Below are 23534 nucleotides of genomic sequence, written 5' to 3' on the forward strand. Positions count from 1 at the left end.
TAAGCAGGCATATTCTTCTGACTTTCATCTCTTCACACACCCTTATTGATGTTTTGTGTGAATTGGTCATCATTAATTTTCTCTGATATTTAGCCCTCTACTGATTTGCAAATTGGGTTTAAACTTTTGCCCTCCCTCATCATTGCCCAGAATAATAAGCAGGAAGGGCTTTAAAGACAATAGACAGATTTCTCCAGCACACTATTCCTCAATCCGAACGGAATAAAAATAGTTTAATTAGCCTGTTGGTTCACTCGGAAATATGAATGCTTATCTAAAGACTGACTAAGTCAAATTCTCTTTGAAGCAGAAACAAGCATTTCTGACCTCTTCGCAAATTATGCAAAGAGTTTTTTTGTTTTTTTTTGGTGCTCTTCTGATGTGTATAATAATAAAAGTCTGCAACATGGATCTGCACATCAAATGCAAAACCCTCATGTCTTCTTGCGATAGTAAGCGACCCAACTGCAAAATGAATTCCTTTCCAAGAACATTGGAGATTGCTCAGTATGATCTGAGAGTCAAATGATCTCTTCCCAAGCTCAAGAAATCTCTTTTTTTTTTATAGTCGGCGCTATAAAATTATCCAGTTTATCGCGTCTTTGGCTTTGCCGTGTTAGTTTTAACGGCTCACCGTTGGGCTGCCTGGTCCTGGAGGTCTAGTAATGAGCAAAACCTGTGTTTGGCTTGCTGACGTTTTTCCCCTATAACGACTCCATGTGGCCCCAGAGTTCCAGAGGCGGAGGTTGCTACTGCTTGCCACTCGCGCCAATTAGCTATGTGTGCAGCTGACGGGCACAGTGTGAGGTCATAGGGCGCAAGATGGGTTCCTTTTTTGATTCGCTTGGTGGCTCGCAGCTAGATGAATTGGCACCCTGTCCACTTCTGGCCAAGGTGACAGGTGACATGTGACAAGACAAGGGGGGACGCGGGCACGTTGTAAGGTGGAGAACGGCGCCGTCATTAAGTCCACAGATCAGTCAAGCCGTGACCTACCGCCTGCGCTTTGTGCCTTTCAAAGAGCTCCCAACGGTTTGTGTTTTACCCCGTGTCAGTGAAAACAGCGCTAATGATCTCTGTACGCAAACGCGCATTTACACGAGTGTTTGACATTCGAGATTTTCTATTTGTATAGATCAGCGTAATTGTGAATATTCTTCATGTCATCAACCCAGTAATGATGAACTGCTGTGTTTTTACGCCACAACAGAGTGTATAAATACACAGTAGATGATGGATTTGGAGTTCCGAAACGTAAACGCTCGCATCCGCTGCTTTGGACTTGCGTCCCGTCATTTATAACGGGTGTTAGGGGAGATTTCCTAGATGATTATGATGGACAGAAGTCTCTCTCTTACTTACGTGCACACGCCGGGGACGGAGCATCTTTTCCGTTGCTCTGCCAATGCTTCTGCTCTGAGACCGATTGCGGGCATAGTGTCGTAAATTAGTCCCTGGCGGTGACACCGTGCATGCTGGGTAATTTGGACAATGGGGCATTTGACAGCTCACCCATCACAGCAACTGCACCCTGGGGAGCTACCGTTCTCCCAGAGTTTTTCTCTTCTTCCTCTACGCTGATGGAGCAGCTCTCTAAGTAGCAGCATCATTCTCCAATCAAGCAACAAAATGGCTTTTCATCCCACTACCAAAAAAAAAAAAAAAAAAAGGAGGGAGAGGAGTGAAAAGGAGAGAAGGGAAGAGAAGGAAACGAGGGCAGAGGAGGAAAGCGTAGCGGATTTTCCCTCCCCTGTTGCTCATACAATCCCTCTGTTTACTGTTGAATTTTTTCTTTTCTTTTCTTTTTTTTTTAAGTTTGAAACTTTGAATTGCTCCATGGGATTGCAACAAACATGTTCCTTTGTAAGGCACGGAAAAAAAAAAAAATCAAATGCCCCACCATTGTAATATTTTTTGGCCTTGTAATAAAGAAACCAAAAGGGAGAAATCCACACAAAATTGTGTGTGTTGGGGTGGCAGGGTGAAGGGGGGTAAGAGTGGGAGGTAAGAGTGTGTGTGTATGTGTGTGTGTTTGTGTGTGAGTGTGGGAGTGTGTGAGTGGGGGGGGGGGGGGGGTGCAGGTTTGCAATGAGGCATTTTCATATTAGCGTAATTCACTTCAGTTTAAGGTTGGAATTTCGCTCATGCGACTGGCTTTTGAATTCTTGCCACGATCTGCTCCTGTTTCCATGACACCCCGGGAATTAATTTTTCCTCCCCGCACCGTACCTATCATTTCCCACAGTAATAACTGGGGATTCTGTGGCCTTGTACAGTCTATATTCAGAATGCAGATTTGAGATATTGTACAAAAAAAAAAAAAATTGAGCGATCGTTGCCGTTATATTTCACGAGAGAGGGGAGGGTGGGGGGGGGAGAAAGAGAGTATTTTCTGTTTCTTTGCAGCATATGGTGACAGCGGGTCACAGATAGGTGCTTAAATGAACTTCCTCACTGCCCCTGTAAGTGGTGTCCTTGGTCTGTCCTTTCCCTGGCTTACTCCTGCCTGTCAGGCTGTTTGAAGTCAGGTAGCACTTTAGCTCGTTCCCTCTCTCTCTCTCTCTCTCTCTCTCTCTCTCTCTCATTCTCAGATCTACTGTTGGGGCAGAACTACTAACGTAGCCCACATGCTCCTTAATCCCAACTCTTCAGTAGAGGAACTATTAGAAAATGTCTCAGGTTACGATTCTGTTGGAGAAATGCCAATTCATGTGACTGCCTACGCGAAGGTCAGTCTCTGTCTTTTGAAACTAGAGAATCATATGGGTTATGAACATTTAGAGGTTAAGGTCCGGGTCACAGGAAGAGATAATGGAATTGGATTGTCCCCTTAATCGCCTTTTCACCTCTGTACATTACTGTACCATCGCCATGACACAATCATGTTTTTTTTCTCCCAATTCAGAGCGCTCCAATGCAAAAGGCAGTAAAAATGGCAAATCTAATGTCAGCCATGCTATCATCGTTTCTACTTCATTTTCTTTTGATCAACACTTCTGACCTGAAGACAACTGACTGAATCTCTGATGTCAGAGACTCATTTTGCAGTTCAAGCTTATTCCATCATAAAAATCATATGCGGTTAGACCCGCTCAGCCAATCACCGAGAGATGATGTGAGTATGTACTCTCAGCTTGCCCCAGGGCACATGAAAAAGAAAAAATAGGATGGTAAAAAAAAAAACAAGAAAAAAAAACGGAGACAAGCCTATCTAAAATGTGTTTGTTTTTTTTCATTTAACATGTTTCTTAACCTTATCTGGGGGTCTTCAGAGTTCTGGGTTTTTTTTCCAATATAGCTGCTTATGCATCTGTGAGGTGGGCTGAATCAATTGTGCACATTCATTTTTTGCAATTACATCACTTACTGTGTGAGATAAGGAGCGTGAATTGAAATTGGCTAAAAGCTGAGCTCCACAGCGGTGTATTCGGTTTGAATTATTCATCTGTTTTATGTGAGTATGTGGTTGAATTCCAGGACCAGTTAAGTCAACCTTGTAATGGAATGTTTTTTTTTTTTTTTCGCCCAGGAATCGATACAAACCCATCCTCTGTTAATTATGTTGGCCTGAGTTTTAACTTTAGGCCAAACAAAGTGAGTTTTCTCCAGTATGGTGTCCCATCTTTCCTTGGAGCTGAAACATGAGGGGGTTTTACTGTATCGAGTTTATGATAACGGACAGGCCAATGAAACTCTAATGCCCAGTCGATAACTATCCATTTTTAGGGGCAAATGTTTCATTCGCTGCCAAGCAAGAGACATCTTAACATTCACTATTGCGCTAGTGAGCATTTGATGTGAAAAACAGAACGGGGACTCCGCTGTGGAAAGCATAGTAGTGACTTTTTTCAGCTTTCTTGCCTTTCTCTCCGCAAAGCGCGAGCTTGGGCTCGTGCGCATGCGTTCTGAGAAAACCTGTGCTGTATTTCTCAAAGTTCAGCAATATAAATTTTCCAGACGGAATTGTTAAGACGCCCCTATCTTTTTTTGAGAGGAACGGTCCTCGGAAAAAAAAAATAAAAAAATAAAATAAAATAAAAAATTAAAAAAAAAAAAAAAGTTGCTCTTGTCCTCCTCCCGAGCTGGGCGTAGATTGCACATCTTTTTCATTCTCCACGCGGGGTGAACGGAGAGTGAGACGGGAGGATTTATGCTGGTGTTCATCCGCGTTCACGCTTCAGTCTCCTCTGATGGAGAGGAGGGACACGGCAGGCCTGATACAGTGCTTTCCAGGGGACGATAAATCTGCACGAACACAGATAGAATAAAGCTTATCTTTTACAATGGTGTCAGGGAGGAGCACCCGCCAGCTGTTATCAGACACATTGGAAAGCAATATGAGTGTGTGTGTATGTATGTGTGTGTGTGTGTGTGTGTGTGTGTGTGTGTGTGTATGTCTGTAAATAAATACAATATGTTGTTTGTGGTAGTCAGACTTAATATAGTTGAATATGGGTGCTGTCTGGATGGGGGGCTGTATGTGTGAGTCAGAAAAACGCTGACTTCACGTCTGATTTCATCCAATACCTGTCACAGCTTTTCACTGGAAACATCACACCTTTTTCTTTTTTTTTTTCTTTCTCTCAAGCCACAATTCTGCAAGCCAACTTTTTTTTTTTCTTTTCCATCTTGTCATATTCTATGGCAAATCGGTCTGAATACCTTAAATATTTTCCTTTCTTGACAGTATATCATGACGTCTCCCAATTCACGAGTTCAAATTCTTATTTTTTTTTTTAAATAAAATAATTGGTTTTAAAGACTGCGCCCTTTAACCCAGCCGTTTTCCTCCCTCCTAAACACATCTCGTCTTTATACCTGCCAAGGTGAACTGCTGTCAGAGAAGGACACAAGCCAAATAAAAGTCTGTGTACAAGATGTTTCCATAATACTGAAACGGCCTTAACAGAAGCATAATCCAGCGTATATTCAAAACCACGTGTAAATTGGTACAACAGACCTAAAACAGTAATACATTATGATTCAATGCAAATATGTGTCCAATTTCTCTTGAATGGCTCCAACAGACACCTTAATGCCGTATGGTCCGTTAGCTTTACTACAGGGGAAAGAAAGCCTCTTGGATGTAGTGTGTCAACCTCAATTAAAAGGGCTCTGATATTCTGAAGGATGAGCCTTACTGATCCGAGCAGGTTGTTTTTCCAATGCCGTCGGAGAGCCTCTCCAAAGTGCTTCAGATGCACCGAAATAATGTCAAAACATGATTTACCCAGAGACAGGGCTTTTCATTACAACACAGCTAGTTTTACATGGGGAGAAAATCCGCTGACAGTCTGGATTAAACACAGGACAGAGAGGGGGGTGGGGAGGTGGGGTGGGGGGGGCCTCACTGGGAAAAGCTCTCCTAATTGAAAAAACAATTAGGTTTTTTTTTTTTTCCTTTCTCTCCTGGTGATGGAGAAGCTTGGTTTCTGGAGAATATCAGTGAACCTGAACCAGACAGAACAGGAGAGTCATCCCCTATGATGATTTATTCTCCTCCAACCTCGTGTTGGAGAAGATTGTTTTGATACGCATGGGCTCATGGCTTTACACAGTCAGAACGCGAACACGGGCTTGTGTCTTAGGATGTGCCGTCTGTCTTTGAAGATGTCAGAGGCGAGTGTGAAGTAAAGAGTCCTGCCAGCACAGAACCTCTGCAGTGTTTTTGTTTCATCTTTGGAAAATGGCAAAATGGCATATGAATGGAAGAGACAACTGCTGTTCTGTAAACCTCTCTTTACCTTGATCTCCTTACAAGATCGCGTGTTGACTAAACCCTTCTCCTCATGAAAGAATGTTATCTTAAAATCTCTGACAAGAGAAGAGGGTTGTGTTTTTTGGCACTGTAGGTATTGTCCCTCCCACTTGCCATTTGCACTTTGCATTAACATTTTTACGGTAGACCCCCCCCCCCCCTCTTTTTTTTCTTTCTTTTTAGGGGTTGAATTCAGCTGGGGGGGGGTTGGCTGTCACACACATACCACAGTAATGTCAAAGAGGAGATAGGTCTATATTGTTCAAGGTTCATTAACAAAAGAGAAGCAGCAAAAAAAAAAAAAAAAAAACCAAAACAAAAAACGGTACACCGTGAATGCGCTTGTGCATTGCTTACATTAGCTTTTGCGTCAGCTTAATCTGTATGTTTTAAAGTCGTTGCTTTCTAAAGTGCACCTGAGTGTGCTCCGCGGAAAGGAAGGCAAAACAGTTGTTTAGCGGCCGTTTGCGGCTGAGGACGCGCCCGGATGGCGTGGAGCAGAAAGTGTATTGTAATCTCCAGGGTCACTGCTCTGTTCAGCTCTGCTATCAGAGTCCAATGGGCCTGTAAGAGTCGTTCTCATGAATCACATGAAGAGGAGGAATTCAATTGAAAAAGTTTGCCTGCATATTCAATGCCTCGTGTAATGACCAGACAACCTCTGTCATCTCTCATTTATGTCAGCGCGAGACGGCTGGAGCTTCTAGCAAAGACCAGCGTTTACATGTTCTTGTTTTGTTCTTTCGTAGGCGTTCACTCTGTGAACATGAGAGCTGATAAGACTAGATTTATCAGACTGTCGGTCAGCTGTACGTCACGCTTGTTGTGTTATATGGTTGCGTCAGCACAAGGTGTTCCAATGCTATGATGAATTCTACATTTCATTATGACATTTTAAAATTTTAATCTCCTTACATGGTCACAGTGTTTAAAGAATGAGTGACGATTTAAAGCCTGCAGGTACATTTTAGATATTAACGATGTATCTCAGAAATTCACATCTTACAAGACTTGAATCTTAACTCAAAAATCATTAAGCACAAACCGTATGTACATAGCCTTGTTGTTTTGGCATTGTAGTTTTTCCATGGTCATAAGACATCGTGAGCTTTTCCATGAGTGTGTTTGCTCCGCCATGACTTTTAAATTTCGTGATGAAATTTTAATTTACATTCCATGAAATTACACTGAAATGTATATCAGATCACAGTCACTTTGAGATTCAATCAGACGTTTCTTTTCTTCCTGGGTTTCTTTTCCTTCTATAAACATAACTAGAGCTGCTGTCTTTTTAAAATGAATATATTTATAAGTCCTTGTTATGTGCTCGTAAGATCTGTAACATTCTGCAATCATATATGGGGCTTTGTGATAATGAATTTTCATATTTAGGCTCAGATAACACACATTCAACTTGCTGCTTTTTTTGGGGGGGGGGATAAGTTCTGTGGGAACTAATGAAATTAAACATTCATTACACTTGGTATGAAAGCAAGCTGGTACATTACTGATTACAATCAATTTAAGAAAAAATACAGCTCCTGGGAAAATACATGTAGCGTATTAAAAATCATCCATTCTTGAAAGAACAATTTGCAGGGGGAGGGGGGGTGGAGGTTTAAAAAAAAAAGAAGTCGTTAGACAAAAAAACAGCGGTTCATTTCAACTTGTTGTGTTATTCATAAATGATACAGTAAGCCCAGAGCATGTTGATCTTAATAGCAAATCGAGTGGGTACCTTACCTAGTGCCTCAACATCAAAAATTGACCTTGTTAAAAACAAGCTAACCATTTCTTATTAAAAAAATAACTCTTTGTAGCAGGTACAGGTACTTTTTAGATATTAAATGTGGAGTTGAGAAGTTTGATTCTTCAGGCTTCAAGCATATAGGATGAGGTGATAGTTGTCAAATACTAACCATGTTGATGCCTTGATATTAAGTTTATCAAAAGTGTCTTTGAGGAAGAAATGTGAAACTTCATCTCGTTTTTTATCGCTTGAGTTCAGCCCGTTTTTTTTTTTTTTTTTTTTCATTACATTTCCATTGAAAGAGACCAATTCTTCATAGGTCCAATGGTAAGGAAACTGTGTGTGTGTGTGTGCGTGCATGTGCGTGCGTGCGTGTGTGCGTGCATGTGTGTGTGTGTGCGTGCGTGCGCGTGCGTGCGTGCGTGCGTGTGTGTGTGTGTGTGTGCGAGGTGTGGCTGAGCTCCAGCCCGTGTCTGAGATGGACCAGTGATAAGAGCCCCAGACTCGTATTACATCCCAGAGCGCCCCCATCAAAGCCTAGCAGCCTGGCGTGAACGCTCCCTCAGCGCGAACGCTCCCCTGCGTGTCGGCATTCAGACGGGGTGGAGCGCCACTGGCCCCCGGGTCCTGGCTCTGCCAATCCCACGCCGCCAACAAGCCTATACAGCGCCCGTCCCCCCCCCCCACCCCACCCCACCCCACCACCCAACCTTACCCTCCTCAGGGAAATTCAGATCTTTACCATGCCTGCTCTGTTTCGCTGAATGAAAACAGAGAATGATGGCCATTGATACGCAGTGTGGAATAAAAAAGGCATTTCAGGAGACCAAGCTAGAGTGATAGAGACAGACGGAAAATATGACCTGGACAGGAATACGGAGGGCGTGTGCACTCTTTCAGGTCTGATCAATGAAAGACTGTAGGAGCAGGGACCCTTTGGTGTTTTTTTTTTCTCTTCACCTGGTTCTGGTGCCACAGCTGTGCAGTGTTTTCTTTTTCTTTTTTTCTTTTTTTTCACACCCTTGTGTTTAATTTTTTTTTTTCTGCTCTCTGAAAGTTGATGAATTGTAGTGTACATGCAGGGGACAGTCCACTGAAATCCTTTCATGTCTCTTCAGTTCTCTCCGGCCGACAGCCAGCCGACGAGACAGGGGGTAGGCACCTGGAAGACTCAGACTTAATAACTTAGACTTTTCCCAAGTTTCTGGCTGTAGGTGTTAAGTGCTGCAATAAGTTGGAGATACAAGGGGTTGCCTGAGTGAGAACAGTGGAGTTTTCTTCTGAGAAAGTTGGAGAGAAAGTTAGAGAGAGTGTGAGAGAGAGAGAGGGAGAGAGAAAGAATGTATGTATGTGTGTGTGAGTCAGTGTTCTTACTGAGATAATGAACATTCTCACTGAGGCCAGAAGTTTTACTGGTTCATGGTTCTGGTCCATGTGTAATAGCAGCCACGGAACATGTACTGACAAAAACACCAGTTTGGTTTTCCCTGGTCTGACCTTCCAGTGGATACAGACAGGGCTGTAAGAACAGGGCTGGAAACTCCACTTAGAGAACTTTCCGGATAACTCTTTCACGATCACTTCTGCGACCAGTGCTTTCAGAGGGTTAGACATCAAAGGTTTTCCATCAAAACAAAAGTGGGATCCTGTCAAAATGAACTCGGTCGGAGCACCCCCCCCCTCTTTTGTCCTCAAGTAAAAACCCACCCATGCCTCATACCTGGAAGCCTTGTCGGGGGGGTCACGGCGAGTTTACAGCTCCTCTTCAATTAGCAGCAGATTAGGGGGCTGATGAAAGGGGGGGGGGCGTGATTTAAGGGGGGGAGGATTTAAGGTCAGTTCATGATGAAAAGCAGCCACTCTGCCTGGAAGCCCCGAAGCCACTCTGTGTGATGGAACAGCTCCGTGATTACGCCCCCCCCCCCCCCCTTCCACCTCACCTAGAGTCTCCAGGCATCTTCCCAAAACACAACCTAGGGGGGCAGGGCCAGCAGATAGTGAAATGGAGGATAGGTAGTTACGTCGAAAGATATATCGATGTGATATTGCCCCCTGCGCGCTGACAAGATTTGTTAGACACGAAGTTGTTTTGAGTCAGTGAGGGCTAAGGGAAAGGAGAGAGAGAGAAAGAGTGAGAGAGAGAGAGAGGAGGAGGAGGAGGAAGAATTACTAATGGGGTGATTTAACCTTTTTGCCACAGGAACTCATGCTCTCTCTCTTTCTCTCTCTCTCTCTCTCCAGATTCATTCTTGCTCTTGCTGTAAATAATTGATGCCTGGCAGTTGGGTGTTAAGAATAGAAACAGTTCTGGAAGTGACGAATGAGGTTGTAAATGGGTTTTCTCCTCTATCCGGCGCAAAAAAAAAAAAAAAAAAGTGAGGGAAAAAGTCAAGGTTAGATATTAAGGACGGATGACAAGTGCGGAGAGAGAGAGAGACTCTCGCTCTGACTCAAATGAGAGCTAGCTGTGTTTCATATTCATCACAGCGAATTTATAGTGAGTTCTTCGTGTTAGCTTTATGCCATCTCAGAGACTCCATATGAACTATGATATCTTTCCCTCTGACACTGAGAGATAAATATAGGTATAGTTGTTTGATGAAGCAGACACCAGTGAGAAATGCTGTGCCGGAGAAGAGAGCCACTTTGATAAAAGCAAGACGTAATTATAGGGGTAGGTTAGCCGTCTGTAGTAGAAGTATCTGTGGAATTGAATAAACCAGAACTCCTTGGTAAGAAGAAAAAAAAAAAAAAGAAAAAACGAGGTGTGTGTGTGTGTGTGTGAGAGAGGAGTGGGGGGTTGGGTGGGTGGAAGGTATGTGTGTGTGTGCACATGTATGTGTGTGTGTGGGGGGGGGGGGGGGGGGGGGGGGGCAGGGTGGCTGGGGGGGGGGGGGTGTAGGGTAGAGAGAATATCAGATCAACAGGTCTCATGTCTGTGAGAAATGTAAAACTGGCATGTTTCTCAACCCCTGAACTCTGTTTCTTATTATCTTTCTAGCCACACTGTTAACAGTAGCTGTGGTTTTGAGCTGAACACAGAGGCTCCAAGCCAGGGTGGGATTGTCCTAGCCAAATACAATTACACAGACATTCTCGTTATGGAAAAAAAGTTAAAAGCAGACTCGCGCTCTCTTTCTCTCTCTCTCTCTCTCTCTCTCTCTCTTTCTCTCTCTCTTTCACTTTATCTCTGTGTGTGCTTCTGTCTCTCTCTTTCTCTCTCCCTTTTTTTTTTTTTTTTTGTTCGTTCGTTTGTTATGCACAGCGTACTGTCTCTCTTTGGTATAACTGACATTTTCGCGTTCCTCTTTCGGCAGTGGATGACGACTACCTGGGACTGGGTGAGCTGCCGGAGACCTTCCCCTCCGACCCCCCCGAGCCCCTCCCACACTTCCTGATGGAGCCCGAGGAAGCGTACATAGTTAAGAACAAACCCGTCAACCTGCGCTGCAAAGCCACGCCCGCAACGCAGATCTACTTTAAGTGCAACAGTGAGTGGGTTCATCAGAAGGAGCACACTGTGGATGAGCGTGTGGATGAGACATCAGGTTAGTGCCACCGGGACTCTGAGAGATAGGAATTAGAGATGGTCACATGAAATAAAAAAGTACAGAGAGAGAGAGAGAGAGAGAGAGAGATAGAGAGTGAGATGAAAAATGAAAGGACAAACACACAAACATGAATATGTGTGTGTGCAAGAGAGTGAGAGAGAGAGAGAGAGAGAGAGAGAGAGAGAGAGAGAGAGAGAGAGAGCACCAGCAGGGTGAAGAAAACAGAGGAATGCTCGCATGCTAGCCCCCCCCCGGCTATCCAGTCACACTGACGGAAAATCAAGTAAATGAATAATTCAGAAGAGACTTTTTACAGTCTCCCCCCTCCCACCACCCTTCAAAAAAAAAAAAAAAAGAAACTCGTAATGAGAGTGGAATTTCTCTCTGCAGTGTGGAGAGTCCGCCTTGTTAAACTCTCCAGGCCTCAATAACATAGGCCCATAAAGCTAGCATAAGACTGCTACTGTGCTATTAGGAGTGTTACTTGTTTGTGCTGTGTGTCTAGTCTCAGGACATCATTAAAGTCAATGGAGCCACGCTCACACACATCAGATTCAGACATGATGATGCCAAGTTCTTTTGTGTGACACACGTCCTCGACACAAACCCTGTGGTAACAAACACACATGGGACAGGGCTGGTTTTCGTTCTTTCACAGTTGGAAGGCTTGCTCTGAACGAGCTTAGCAAGCACTACCCTCTCTCTCCTTCTCTCTCTCTCTCTCTCTTACACACTCTCTCTCTCTCTTTCTCTCACTTACACATATGCACTCTCTCTATTCCTCTCTCTCTCTCTCTTACACAATCTCTCTCTCTCTCTTTCTCTCAATTACACACATGCACTCTCTCTATTTCTCTCTCTCTTACACTCTCTCTCTCTCTCTCTCTCCCTCCCTCTTCCTCTCCCTCTCTGTCTGTCTCTTTCTATTCTGTCTCTTTAAATGTAAGAACGGCTACACTTTCATATTTCTCTACTCAATACACCAGCCCACATGATAGACTGTATCTGAATTTCTGAATATGCCTGTCAGATGTCGTCTAATTTAAATCCCAGCCGAATGCCAAAGATCGTATGCTTCCATATGACTACATACGACGTGATTAACAAGGTCACTGAAAGAGTAGTCATCTACCTGAATTTATGGAATACTGAAGAACATTCTCTATTCTAGAAGAAAGCTGCAGAAATGACTCAAGCCAGGATGCGTGTCTATAGTAGACATTTTTCCCAGTGCCATGTCTGCAGGGTGTTAATATCCAGCAGCTCAATAGCCCCTGTCCTGGGAACAGACCTCGAATAAATAAGAAAGAAGGCTGTGTGATTGCTACCTGTGGGCTACACGAAGAACTCAATTTCCTACTTTGGCAGCTGAATGCAGCCAATCAAAGAGGCCCTGTTGTCTGTAATGGCTCCCCAGCCCTCAGGGTATTTGATTCTTTTACAAACACTCTGGTCATTGTGTCCTGTTCAGGAGTCATTGCCTAAATGGTACATACGTTTTCACATCATGCTGTGAAACGTATACACACACACACACACTTATACACGCTGAGGCCCGACTCGACACCGTCGAAATGAACGAACGCACACGGGACTGTCTGTTGAAGACACGCGTTAAGGAAAAAAAAAAAAGAAAGAAAAGAGGAATCGAACAGAGAAATTTCCAAATCTATTGTCTAAACGCTGGGATAAAGAGAAAAGCCTATAGCCAACTGATTTTTGATTTTCCCTCAGAAAGGCATTTTTCAGCTTTGACATTGACAAAGACAAACTTAGTGTTAAGCGTTGCCCCCTTGCCATCATGTCAGAGAAGTTTATGTGCAAAGAGCATTGATGTGAAACCTCAAGCCCACACATCACACTCACTTTATGCAGTAGAACCCACAGGCTACACAAGCTTCCTCTGTCTCACTCTCTCTCTCTCTCTCTCTCTCTCTCCCCCTCTCTTTCTCTTTCCATCTCTTTCTGTCCCTCCCTCTCTCTCTCTCTCTCTCTCTCCCTCTCCCTTTCTGGCCCTCTCTCTCTCTCTCTCTCTCTCCAAGCGGAGTTGCTCTGCCCACTCCACTCCTCTCTAATTTCCTCTGATTGACAGAAAAGAACCGCAGATAGAGGCTGGCCGGCCTGGTCAATAGCTATTTGAGCCGACAGAAACATGATCTGATGCCCGTACTCTCTCTCTCTCTCTCTCTCTCTCTCTCTCTGTTGGGTCAAGGAGTAGATTAACAGACATTTGGGCCAAGAGCAGCCAGAGACAGGGTGCGTTATCTGCGCCAGCCACCAGGCTCCAGCCAAACAGCCTCACTCCTCTGCCTCCCACTGAAATAAATAAAGAAAGACTTTGCTTACTGTGGAGGCTGAAAACTGGATCATTAGCTCACTGCAAATGGATTTTTTTTGGAGGCCAATGGAGTGCCTTTGAGCAGAAACACCTACTCAAATGTTCTGCTATTGATCTGCTCCCTTAAACACTGCCTGTGATTTTGAATTCAAATAGCACAGGCATAGATCTTAGTGGGCGTTTGAAACCAAATCAGCATATTACATCAAATAGAGGTAAAAGAACAATTTGGTGTTTGGTATTAGCAATATTAATCTGGCACGCTCGTCTAGCGTGAGCTATGACACTCCAGCAGGAACTGGATGAGCTGTGTTTGATTTTGTTGTTGGTAAAGTTCTGAATTTCTTGTCGCTACAGTTTGGGTCAATTTAGGTAATTAACTGCAAATCAATGTATCATGTCATCCATCATTCTGCTAGAATATATTTCATTTTATAAACAGAATGTCACTTCATTTCCTCTAAACTGAATTGAGATTTAATGAAACCAGCCCTTAGCAAACCCTCTGTTCTTTTTTTTTTTTTTTTTTTGAAATCTAAAACAAATATATTCAGTTCTCTCTCTCTTGTTATTTGAGAGTCCAGCTAACTTGAGTAACTTGTTTTAGGGCGCTTACTGCAAGTATCTGAGAAAACGATGAAAATTAGTAAGAGATCCGGGAGCACTTTTGCCAGATCATTTTCAGTTCTGAAAGCTCATTTGCGTTAATCTCCTGCGAGCTGGCTCATCGATTGTTACAAATGAGCTTAAGTTCATTATATGTACTTACACCGCTGTAATGCACACCAAAGACAGGCCATCACCTCCCTTGACTGATGAGTGTGCACATGGAAAAGAAAGAGGAGGGGGCACGAAGCTTTCTATCTAAGGACCAGAACCCGAAATACTGACACTCCACCGCAGCCGTCTCTTTTCGCGAGATCTGAGGTCTGCTGCTAATCGATAATAAAAACCGGAGCCAACCATATAACACACGTCAGTACGGAAATTATTTTTAATTGGACATCGCAGTGACATTCACGACCTGTGAATGTATGTATTGCCTAATCAAACCGTGGACACGCTGTGCTAGTAACGAATACCACAACGTACGGTCTAGATCACTTCTGTGGCCGCCGCTAATTAAATCGAATGTCATTGCGCGTTACTAGTAACCACATGATGTTATTATTCTGGAAATTGTTGTCATCGTAGTAAGAGATAAAACTCTTACGTGCAAACGAGACACGTGAATGATGTAAGGTGATGTAAGAAAAGACAACGGCTTTGGTCCTCAGCGCTCCAGGTTCTTTGCACACGTTTTTCTGTTCTGCTTCCCATTGATTTTTTTCCTTTCTTTCTTCTTCTTCTTCTGCTGTTTTTTTTTTTGTTCTTCCTCTGTCCCGTATCAGTGAGGTGAAAAAAGCCACAGTGCAGAGAGAATCACAAGCTTCAATTATTTAAGGACATGGTGGTTCATAAACAAGGTCAATTACTGTCCGTGTCAGTGAGCAACGGTCGCTTGCTTTTTCTTTCTCCCCGTGCCCGGGTGTGAGGGGCAGCGTTAAGGGGCTGGTCCCTAAGGAGTCTCCTTCTGGACTCCACCCAACTTATCCTCGGCTTTTTAGCCAGGAGAAAAGGAGCACTGGCTTGGGATGTGAACAAACCAGTGTTGGTTGTGTGGTGTAATCACAGCTCATTCAAATTTCAAAGCTCCTTTATGTCCTTCCATTTTCTTTTCTGTCAGAATTAAGTTGGTTTTTCTCTTTCTTTCTTTTTTTTTTTTCTGTTCCCCGCACTCCTTCTGTTATTTGATCATTTTTGTGGCCGAGCTTTGATGTAGCGGCTAAGACTCTATTATGTTGTTGCTACATGACAAAAGCTTAGATGTGAATAGTCAAGAAGAGTTGTATGAACAAAGGATGATAGCCTTTTTTAAAAAAAAAAATATCCCTTTGGTATTCAAACACAGATGAATGCACTCTCTCTTTTACAATATCATCCTTTATATAACTCCATATTTCAGTTTTGACAATGGGTAAATCTCGCACGGGCATATCGTGTAAATATTTGGGATGTTTGTTTTGATGAGAGTGTGTGTATCAAAGAGAGATGCTTCCAGCACAAGTGTGTGTGAAGGGTTCTTTAAAAGGCTGACATGTCTGTTAAGCCTACAATGTGTGTATGTGTGTGTGTGTGTAGAGTGTGAAAACACTGTTTTGACTGGCAGTAGTGAAAGTAAATTACAGATACTGGCACATTTGTGCACTCCGAGAGCATACAGGGGTGTTTTTATTACAATTATTGATTTTTCGCCACTGTGTGCCACTTCTGGTGAAGTTCTGTGAGCTCACCCTGGCACAGAGTAAAGTGGATATACAGTGTGCAGTCAGTGCTGTTCTGTTTTACAGCCTAGCTCAAGACTAAAGAGCTATAAGCAACTCAACTGAAGTGACTTCCTGTTCTTTGCCCCTCGTGCTGATGCAAAGCACACAGAATAAAAGTTTCATGAGTTCTAAGCTGCTTTGTAAGGTTCGTGTTCTCCGCGCAGTTCAGTTTCTGGCTGTAACAGATTGACTGTGTGTAAATCCACTGAACCTGAAACAAACCAAACCCAATGGGTTTTTTTTTTTTTTAGACTCTGTTTCCTCATATCTCTATCTATCATTAAGGTAAAGGGAAAAAAACCCAGATAAAAATTGATGGAGTGCGTTTTAAAAAGCGCAGATAGGGAGGATGAAAAGAGAGGGATGGAGAGGGATGAGGAGAGCAAATTAGAGGAGAATTAGACATTTGCATAGAGGATTATTCAGGCTCAGTGGTACAGGCTGCTCTCTCTGGCTTTGCAACCCAATCAGTACTCATGTGCCCAGAATCAACCTCCAGGGCTCATTTGGTTTAGCGAGGTACACACACACACACACACACACACACACACACACACAAACACACAAACACACTTATACCTACCTCAGCGTACCCAGACGTGATGCAAGAAGAAATCATTTCGGATTCTGCTGGAAAACGACAGCTGAGCGGAATTGTCTTCCGAAGCTATTTGTCTGGAGAGTTTGTGATTCATTTAAAGTTCTTCCAGTTGCTTGCTCTCCCTTCACAAACAAACTCTCAGATGATACACCTCCAACAAACTAATCCTCTCTGTAATAAATGATGAGATAAAAGGATGAGAGGATGAAAAATGAAGAAATCAGCTATGATGCGTCCCCCCCCCCCCAAAACAGTACCATGTTTCCATGGCCACCATAATCTGGGCTGAGGGGGCTGCTGTGGGCAGCTTCATTTGTTTCGAGACCGAGACCCAGATGAGGAGTAATCAGGGGAGTTAGCAAACAGGATTCTGGCTAGCATGACGCTCCAAATCCTGTTCCACAGGCCCCAAACAGCTCAATCATGTTGGCATTCGATCTGTTCCGAACAAAGAGCAGAATTAGAATCACAGACTCATCACTTACCCCCCCACCCCCCCACCCCACCCCCTTTTTTTTTTTTTTTTTTATTTGTTCTTTGTTTATTAAGATTTGCATTGCATCATAATGTGTTGTGGTATTTTACTTCAAACATGCTGCTGTTTAATCTGAAGACAAATGATGTTTACATGTACATTTTTTTTTTTCGGTTTGAAAATTTTTGGTGAACTCATTTCTTTGTTTGTTCTGTTCCTTCTCTGCCCACTTTGTCCCAGCGTGTTTGTTGGGTTGTTGTTTGACTAGGCATAATCAATGAACATTTCAACAATAAATGAGACAAAATGATCTTTCACAGATGCCAGAAGAACTTTTTTTTTTTTTTTTTTTTTGCCTTTTTACTTTGAATGAACAGTCTCTCTAAATTTTGTTATATTACTTCTATAATTACTCAGTAGTCGGTGAGTCGCTTTGAGGGATTTTTTTTTTTCACTCTCTGTATGCAGTTATGATAAGCTTTTAAAACTTTGCACTGTGTGTGCCGTGTTTTTTTTTTTTTTTTTGTCCCGCAGGTCTGGTGGTGCGGGAAGCCAGCATCGAGATCACCCGTCAGCAGGTGGAGGAGCTCTTCGGCTTGGAGGATTTCTGGTGCCAGTGTGTTGCCTGGAGCTCTGCCGGTACCACAAAGAGTCGCAAGGCCCACGTGCGCATTGCCTGTGAGTTACATCACGCGCAAATAAGCGCCAAAATAAATGCCCTCCAAACAGCACACAAAAAAAAAAAAAAAAAAAAAATCCAACATCACATCTAAGGGTCTGAGCGTGTAAATGTTAAGTTAGGTTAAAAAAAGAGAAGCTACAGCATCTGTTCCAACACAAACTGACGTCGTTACGACTGCATTTTCACATCCGTTCTTGGTGTTTCTGTCGTTCTTACGTCCTCTCACGTCTCAGACGCTTTTGTTTGTAACACTATTGTTTTGAAATCTTGGCAAGGGTAAAAAAGAAATGTGAACTTTACGACACCTATTGTTTGCAACCAGACAATCCCTACGTTTGGTTGCTGGTTCCGCTAGCTGGATTTCTGAATGGTTACGCGTAACGTCGCCACGGTGCAGCGGTGGCGCTAAGAGGCTGTCGTTTAAATTGCAGACATGGTATCTTGAACGTCCTTTGTTGATGCGATGAAGGAGAACCTCACTCCATTGTAATCTGTGTCTCAATGAGGTATGTAGCTGGCAGAGAAGCCGTGTCTAACGAGCTGGTGTGTAAAGCTAAAGGGTGCTTGCTGCTAGCACAGATGAGGCAGTCACGCTAGATAAAGAGCCCTAGATGAAAATGAGCCTTACATATTGCAAGCAGCCTTTATCTTTCTCCTTTTTTTTTTTTTTTTTTTTTTTGTCTTTTTGCCTTTTCCTCCTCTTCACAACATCATGCTCTTTTGTTGTGTAGCTATGTCTTGATTTGAGCTGGTCTTGAGTCAAGTGTTTGTGTTTATGCAATAACAACATTTTTCCCTTTGTGTAACAAACTCGGTGATTTTTGAACAAAGAGCAAAAACTGATGTGTAACGCCTTAAGGCATAAAGGTGTATTTTTGTTATTCTTATTCAGTAAAGAAAAAAAACAACAAAGTGAAACGTTAACGGTTTTCCTAATTTGGTGACTGACCTTGTGTCCCTCCGCGCCCCCACCCCTTTTTTTTGGTCCCACAAAGGGTGTGCATTTTTCAAAGTGTCTGTCAAAATCCCCCAGCATGGTCTTACCTGTTCCACATCGCCTGTACTCACACCATCCCAGTATGTCACCAAGCAACAGTAATTCTACTGCACTGGAGGGTGCTATGGTTTTCCACACTGTGTGTGGTAAAACTGTTGTCAACCTTGTCAAAGCATCTGTCATTTTTGCTTTCTGTAGAGTATACAAGATGCTACCAAACACCCCCCCCCCCTTTCACCTCCCCCATTGTCATCGTAACACAATGTTCTGGCCTCCTACGCACCGTGTTACTCCTGCGCTCCTCTACAGCCCAGCCAATCTTCCCTCTGCTTTCCCTTAATCAGCACTCATCAGCTGCGTGCCTTTCTTAACCTTTCCCTCAAATCAAAAGGAAGCCTTCTCCCTGTCCTTTCTAAAAATCCCTTTGACTTCCAAAGAACTCTGAACAGCTTTCTGGCCATTGACCTATCCATTTCTATCTGCTCCCAGTGGACTAATGGAAAAATATGTGATCCTGTGTTTTTTCTTTTCTTTTTCTTCTTCTTCCTCTTCTTCTTCTTCTTTTCCTTTCTGTATCCGACCGTTGTTTTAATCAGGGGCTAAGTAACACTTTAGAGTAATAAATAACCGTGCGTTTTGTTGTTGTAAAACGTTGATCAATGTTAAAGCCGTAAAGTGTGTGTGCAGTAAGAGGCCGGGTAAGGCGGATGGAGGATATTAATTGTGTGTGTGATTTAGAGGGATTCCGACACGGGCACTCCCGCCGTGAGTTATGGAGGCACAGAGTTCGATCGGTGAGAAAATGGTGGACACGGATGTGCAATTTCGTACCGGCCGGGTTGCCGTAACTCGCACCCATCCGGTGATTTACCTGACCTCACGTCTCACTCAATGGGCCAGCTAAGTACCAAAGTGACAAAGGGAAAAAAGGAAGAGAGACAGAGAGAGACAGACAGACAGAGAGAGAGAGAGAGAGAGAGAGGGAGGAAGCGTTTATAAATGACAGCTTTTTAGGGGGACAGTTTGTTCTGGTGATGCTGTGTTCTCTCTCTAAGTGAGTAGCAATTAGGAAAGCACAAGAGGAATGATTACAGAATGAATCACATTGGGGAAATGGACCCTTTCTCACTAGCTGACTGACTCAGTCTCCAGTTCTCTGTTGAAACTCGCTTTCTGGGGTGAGTGTACTTTTTGTATTTAGGGGTAGTGTATTCATCCTGATTGTTGGTTAACCTTGTGATTTTGTGCGTGTATGTTTGGATGTTTTGTACTGGTGTGTTTCTGTGAGTGAGGTGTCTGTGTGTGCATGTGTGCTCTCTCTGTGAATTTCAAACAACACCGCTAACTTGAAACAGAAAATGGTTTTTTTTTTTTTCTCTCATTTACAGAAAGGGAAGTGTCATGTTAATTTCATTAGTGGAAGAGACGTCTTGATAGGCTGTAAAAACTCCTGCCAAAAAAAAAAAAAAGAAAGAAAAAAAAAACATTTTATTGTTGTCTCTCACATATAATATGCATGGCAGCGTAAGTGTTACCAGGGTCCCAATTTCAAATAGAGTCAGTCATTGTCTTTAACAGCCTCAGGAGGCATTTAAGAGGTGATCTTAAAAAAGAAAAAAAATCTCTCTCTCTCTCTCTCTCTCTCTCTCTCGCTCTCTTTCTCTCTCTCTCTCTATATATATATTTGTATATGTATTACATTAACCCTTGATTCTGCAGCTCCTGTAATTTAGCATGACAAGTAGCCAAACATACCCACTTAGTGTAATTGCCTTCACGTGTGTCCATTTGTGTGGCTGGAGGAAGCAGGCAGGCAGGCTTCTGTGGTGAATGCATGAAAGTCCCACTGGAATGTCTGTTTATATCCTGCTTAGCTCCCAGTCCATTCCTCCCTAGGTCAAAGGTCAAGTGAGTCAACACAGTTTAGCAAGAGACAACTCAGAAATGAACCTCTCCTAAGCCCACCCATCCACCCGCTCCTGCAGACCCCTCACTTAGAAGTGCCCCCCCCCCCCCCCCCCCCCCCCCCCCCCCCCCCCAAGACCGGTCTGTACAGACATACTGTTTTAACACAAACCGTCAATTTCGTCCGTCCAAACCCCCCTCGCAATCAAAGCATTCATCATTGTCAGCGCCCCAGAAGCAAAAACAGTGTTTCTGGTCTGTGAAGTCCACAACTTACAGCACAGAGTCTCTTCATTCATTTTAACGGAGGCGGGTTCTGAGGTAGATTTGTCATTTCTGCGTTTTTTTCTTTTTTCTTTTTTTTTTTTTTTTACATAGTGAAGAAATATATTAAACGTTGGAGTCCCTTTCTCCGGGGGACATGCGTAAGGTTCAATTGAGGGTAGCATTGCGTGAAATTTATATTTCAAGGGTGTTTTTCTGCCGAAGTGCTGTGCTTCTTAAAGACTTTCATACTTTACAGGGGTTTTTTTTCTTCTGAATTTGATCAATTTTGCAAGGAGCATTTTTTTTTTTTTGCAGGAGTTATTTGAACTCAAAGGATTCAGATAAAGCACCAGTTCTCGTCGAGCAAAATGATTGTCTCTATCAACTTCCATTAACTCAAGATGACAAAATATCCACATACAGGTTTGTCTCTGTAATAGCGTTGCAACCATTTTGTCCATTAGTGTTTGTCATGAATTCAAGATACCTGTGGGTTTATTTTTCACTAGTCTCCTTCCATTCTTCCCTTCTCATTGTCAAAAAATAAAAAAAGGAATATAAATGAACGGACACAAGTGCATTTAACAGCGTTGTCAGCCTAAGTAATGTGTTTCATGGAGCCTCAATGTGAGGATGGTCTCTTTGGTTGGCAGGGAAAGAAATAGTAAAGCCAAACGAGGGGGTAGGGCTTTTGGGCTTGCCTAATCACAAAAAACAATTTTGTTAAAAGTAAAAAAAAAAAAAGAAAAGAAAAGGCTAGAATGCCACCAGTTACACGTTGCAGTGATTGTAAATGGTTTCTGATCAGACCTCTATCTACTATATGTCCTCTGTGCCTTGTGGAGGAAACATCTGATCTAATGAATGCCCAGAGAGAGAGAGAGACACCTCAGCAGAATGCGCTGTCTTTTAAAACATTAAAGAAAGTGTGAAAATCCTGCTGACAACTCCCTAACTCTTTCCAAAAAAAAAAGAAAGAAGAAAAGAAAAAGAAAATGGAAAAGAAAACAGCAACAGACAGAGGCTGTGTTTCGATTTACAGTCAATGCTGTTTCAAACTCACATGTGTAGGAACATAAGCAATTAATTCCACCCACACAGGGCTAGGAGCGGGGAGCGGCCTCTGGGGAGGGGAGAGGCCGTAATGGAATGAAAATGCTGGTAATTGGAGTGAGTTGTTTAAACTGCCAATCCTCGAGCAGTCTGAGGGCTGACTCATAAAGACACATTCATGTTTTAAAGTGAGGCAAGGCGAGCTTGATTACAGTAATGGCCCGAGCGCTTTCTTTGGTGACCGCACGTAAACAGTTATTTTGTGCGCCCCGTCACAAGGTGTGCGGTGTCCTGTCGCTGTGTCGTTACGTAGAAAAAGCAGAAAGGAGTTTTTTTGGGGTTTTTTTTTACTTCTTTTTCTCTTTTCTTTTTTTTTGTTCTTCTTTTTTTTTTTTTTTTTGTTCTGCATGACGGAGGATGCCACGGCGGTTTAGAATCACAAAACCTCTGATCCAGTCACTCTTCGCCTCAGAGCTGAGCGGTTCTATCTTTTCCTTTCGTATGGTGTCAGCAGAAATGCTAGTTCTAGAAGTTTCCCAGTGTGGCGAGCGGTTCGGGCGGTGCCAAGATTAAACACATTCCTTCTCTGTGGTGTTTAAGGCTTTCGTTTTATGTCATAGTTGTTTAAGGCTTTTGGGTTTTTTTTTTTTTTTTTTGTTATATTCTCCTTTCTGTGTCGAGAGCAATCGATGCTTATATTATCAGTACTTTGTGAGCACTTAAACGTACGTGTGGAACCCATGTGTGGCTCTGTTCTGCTTTTGTATGCTCCCGTAGCAGCGTTTCAGATTTTTTTTTTGTGTTCTGGTTTCTCTCTGCTTTGGAACAGAATTGATGTGTGTTTGAGGTCAGAGCGCTGCGATGGCGCCAGGGGCAGCGGATAACTCGCTCTGTGACCTTGTGTTTCTGTCTGTGATAGCCGATGAGAGAGAGAGAGAGCGCGGCCACTGCTGCTCTCCCTCCCTGTCACTCTCACAGAGCCTCACGGCCACCCTGCTGTGAGAAACGAAGAAACTGGCCTCCCATCCACTCCTGCTCTCCAACACTCCTCTTCTCCTCCCAGCACATATGGATGTTTTTCTTTCCCTCTCATTTACCCCCCCCCCCCCCCCCCCAAAAAAATGAGATGGTATCATCCCTCTGTCTTATTTTAACTGCTGTGAACTTCTGTGATTTCTCTTTGTTTGACCTGAGATCACAGAAGCTGTGACAGCACAGCAGGTTGCCCTGTGAGCTCTGGGAAGGGAGCCCTCTTTCCCACCGGGATGATGAGAGAACCATTCCCCAAAGATCTTTTCAGAAAACCCTGTGTGTTTTTTTTTCTTTCTTTTTATTACTCGTACATCTGCCAATCCGTGCGTGCCAAAAAATGTGCTTGCATGGATATCGATGTTAAAACACCAACAAAATGATAAAAAAAAACACTATAGTTTTGCCGTGAAATCAATTTTTTTTTTATGTTTGAATAAAATGTCTTTAACAGTCTTATGGGTAAAAACATTCCATTTGAAGCAGTCCAGAACTTTCCCCCGAGGACCGGTAGCTGGACGCAGCTGTATTTCTCACAGCGGTCTTTGTTTTGAGAACGTAAAGAAAATACCTGAATGTTGAACATTTTTGGTTGTAGTCTGTGATTTTTTTTTGATGGGGTTTTCCTTATTCAGGGCCTCTTGTGCTGACCTCTTGTGTTGGTTTAACACTGAGAGTCAGAAAAGATGTAGGATCTGCCCGATGTGTCTGGATCCCATTGACAAAGGTTAAGTACCACGCAAGGGAGTCACCATAGTTATA

At 43.1% G+C, this 23534-nt stretch overlaps 1 protein-coding gene across 1 annotated transcript in view; it reads left to right on the forward strand.

Moving 5' to 3' along the window:
* The first annotated feature begins 822 nt into the window (after nucleotides 1-822).
* Nucleotides 823-23534, forward strand: part of unc5cb (unc-5 netrin receptor Cb) — a 63745-nt gene continuing 41033 nt past the window's right edge. The window contains exons 1-3 of the mRNA XM_030768051.1: nucleotides 823-901; nucleotides 10826-11056; nucleotides 17374-17517. Coding sequence (XP_030623911.1) covers nucleotides 823-901; nucleotides 10826-11056; nucleotides 17374-17517 — 454 coding nt within the window. The remainder of the gene's footprint in view (nucleotides 902-10825; nucleotides 11057-17373; nucleotides 17518-23534) is intronic.

This window comes from Chanos chanos, chromosome 3, assembly GCF_902362185.1.
Source record: "Chanos chanos chromosome 3, fChaCha1.1, whole genome shotgun sequence".
Lineage (NCBI taxonomy): Eukaryota > Metazoa > Chordata > Actinopteri > Gonorynchiformes > Chanidae > Chanos > Chanos chanos.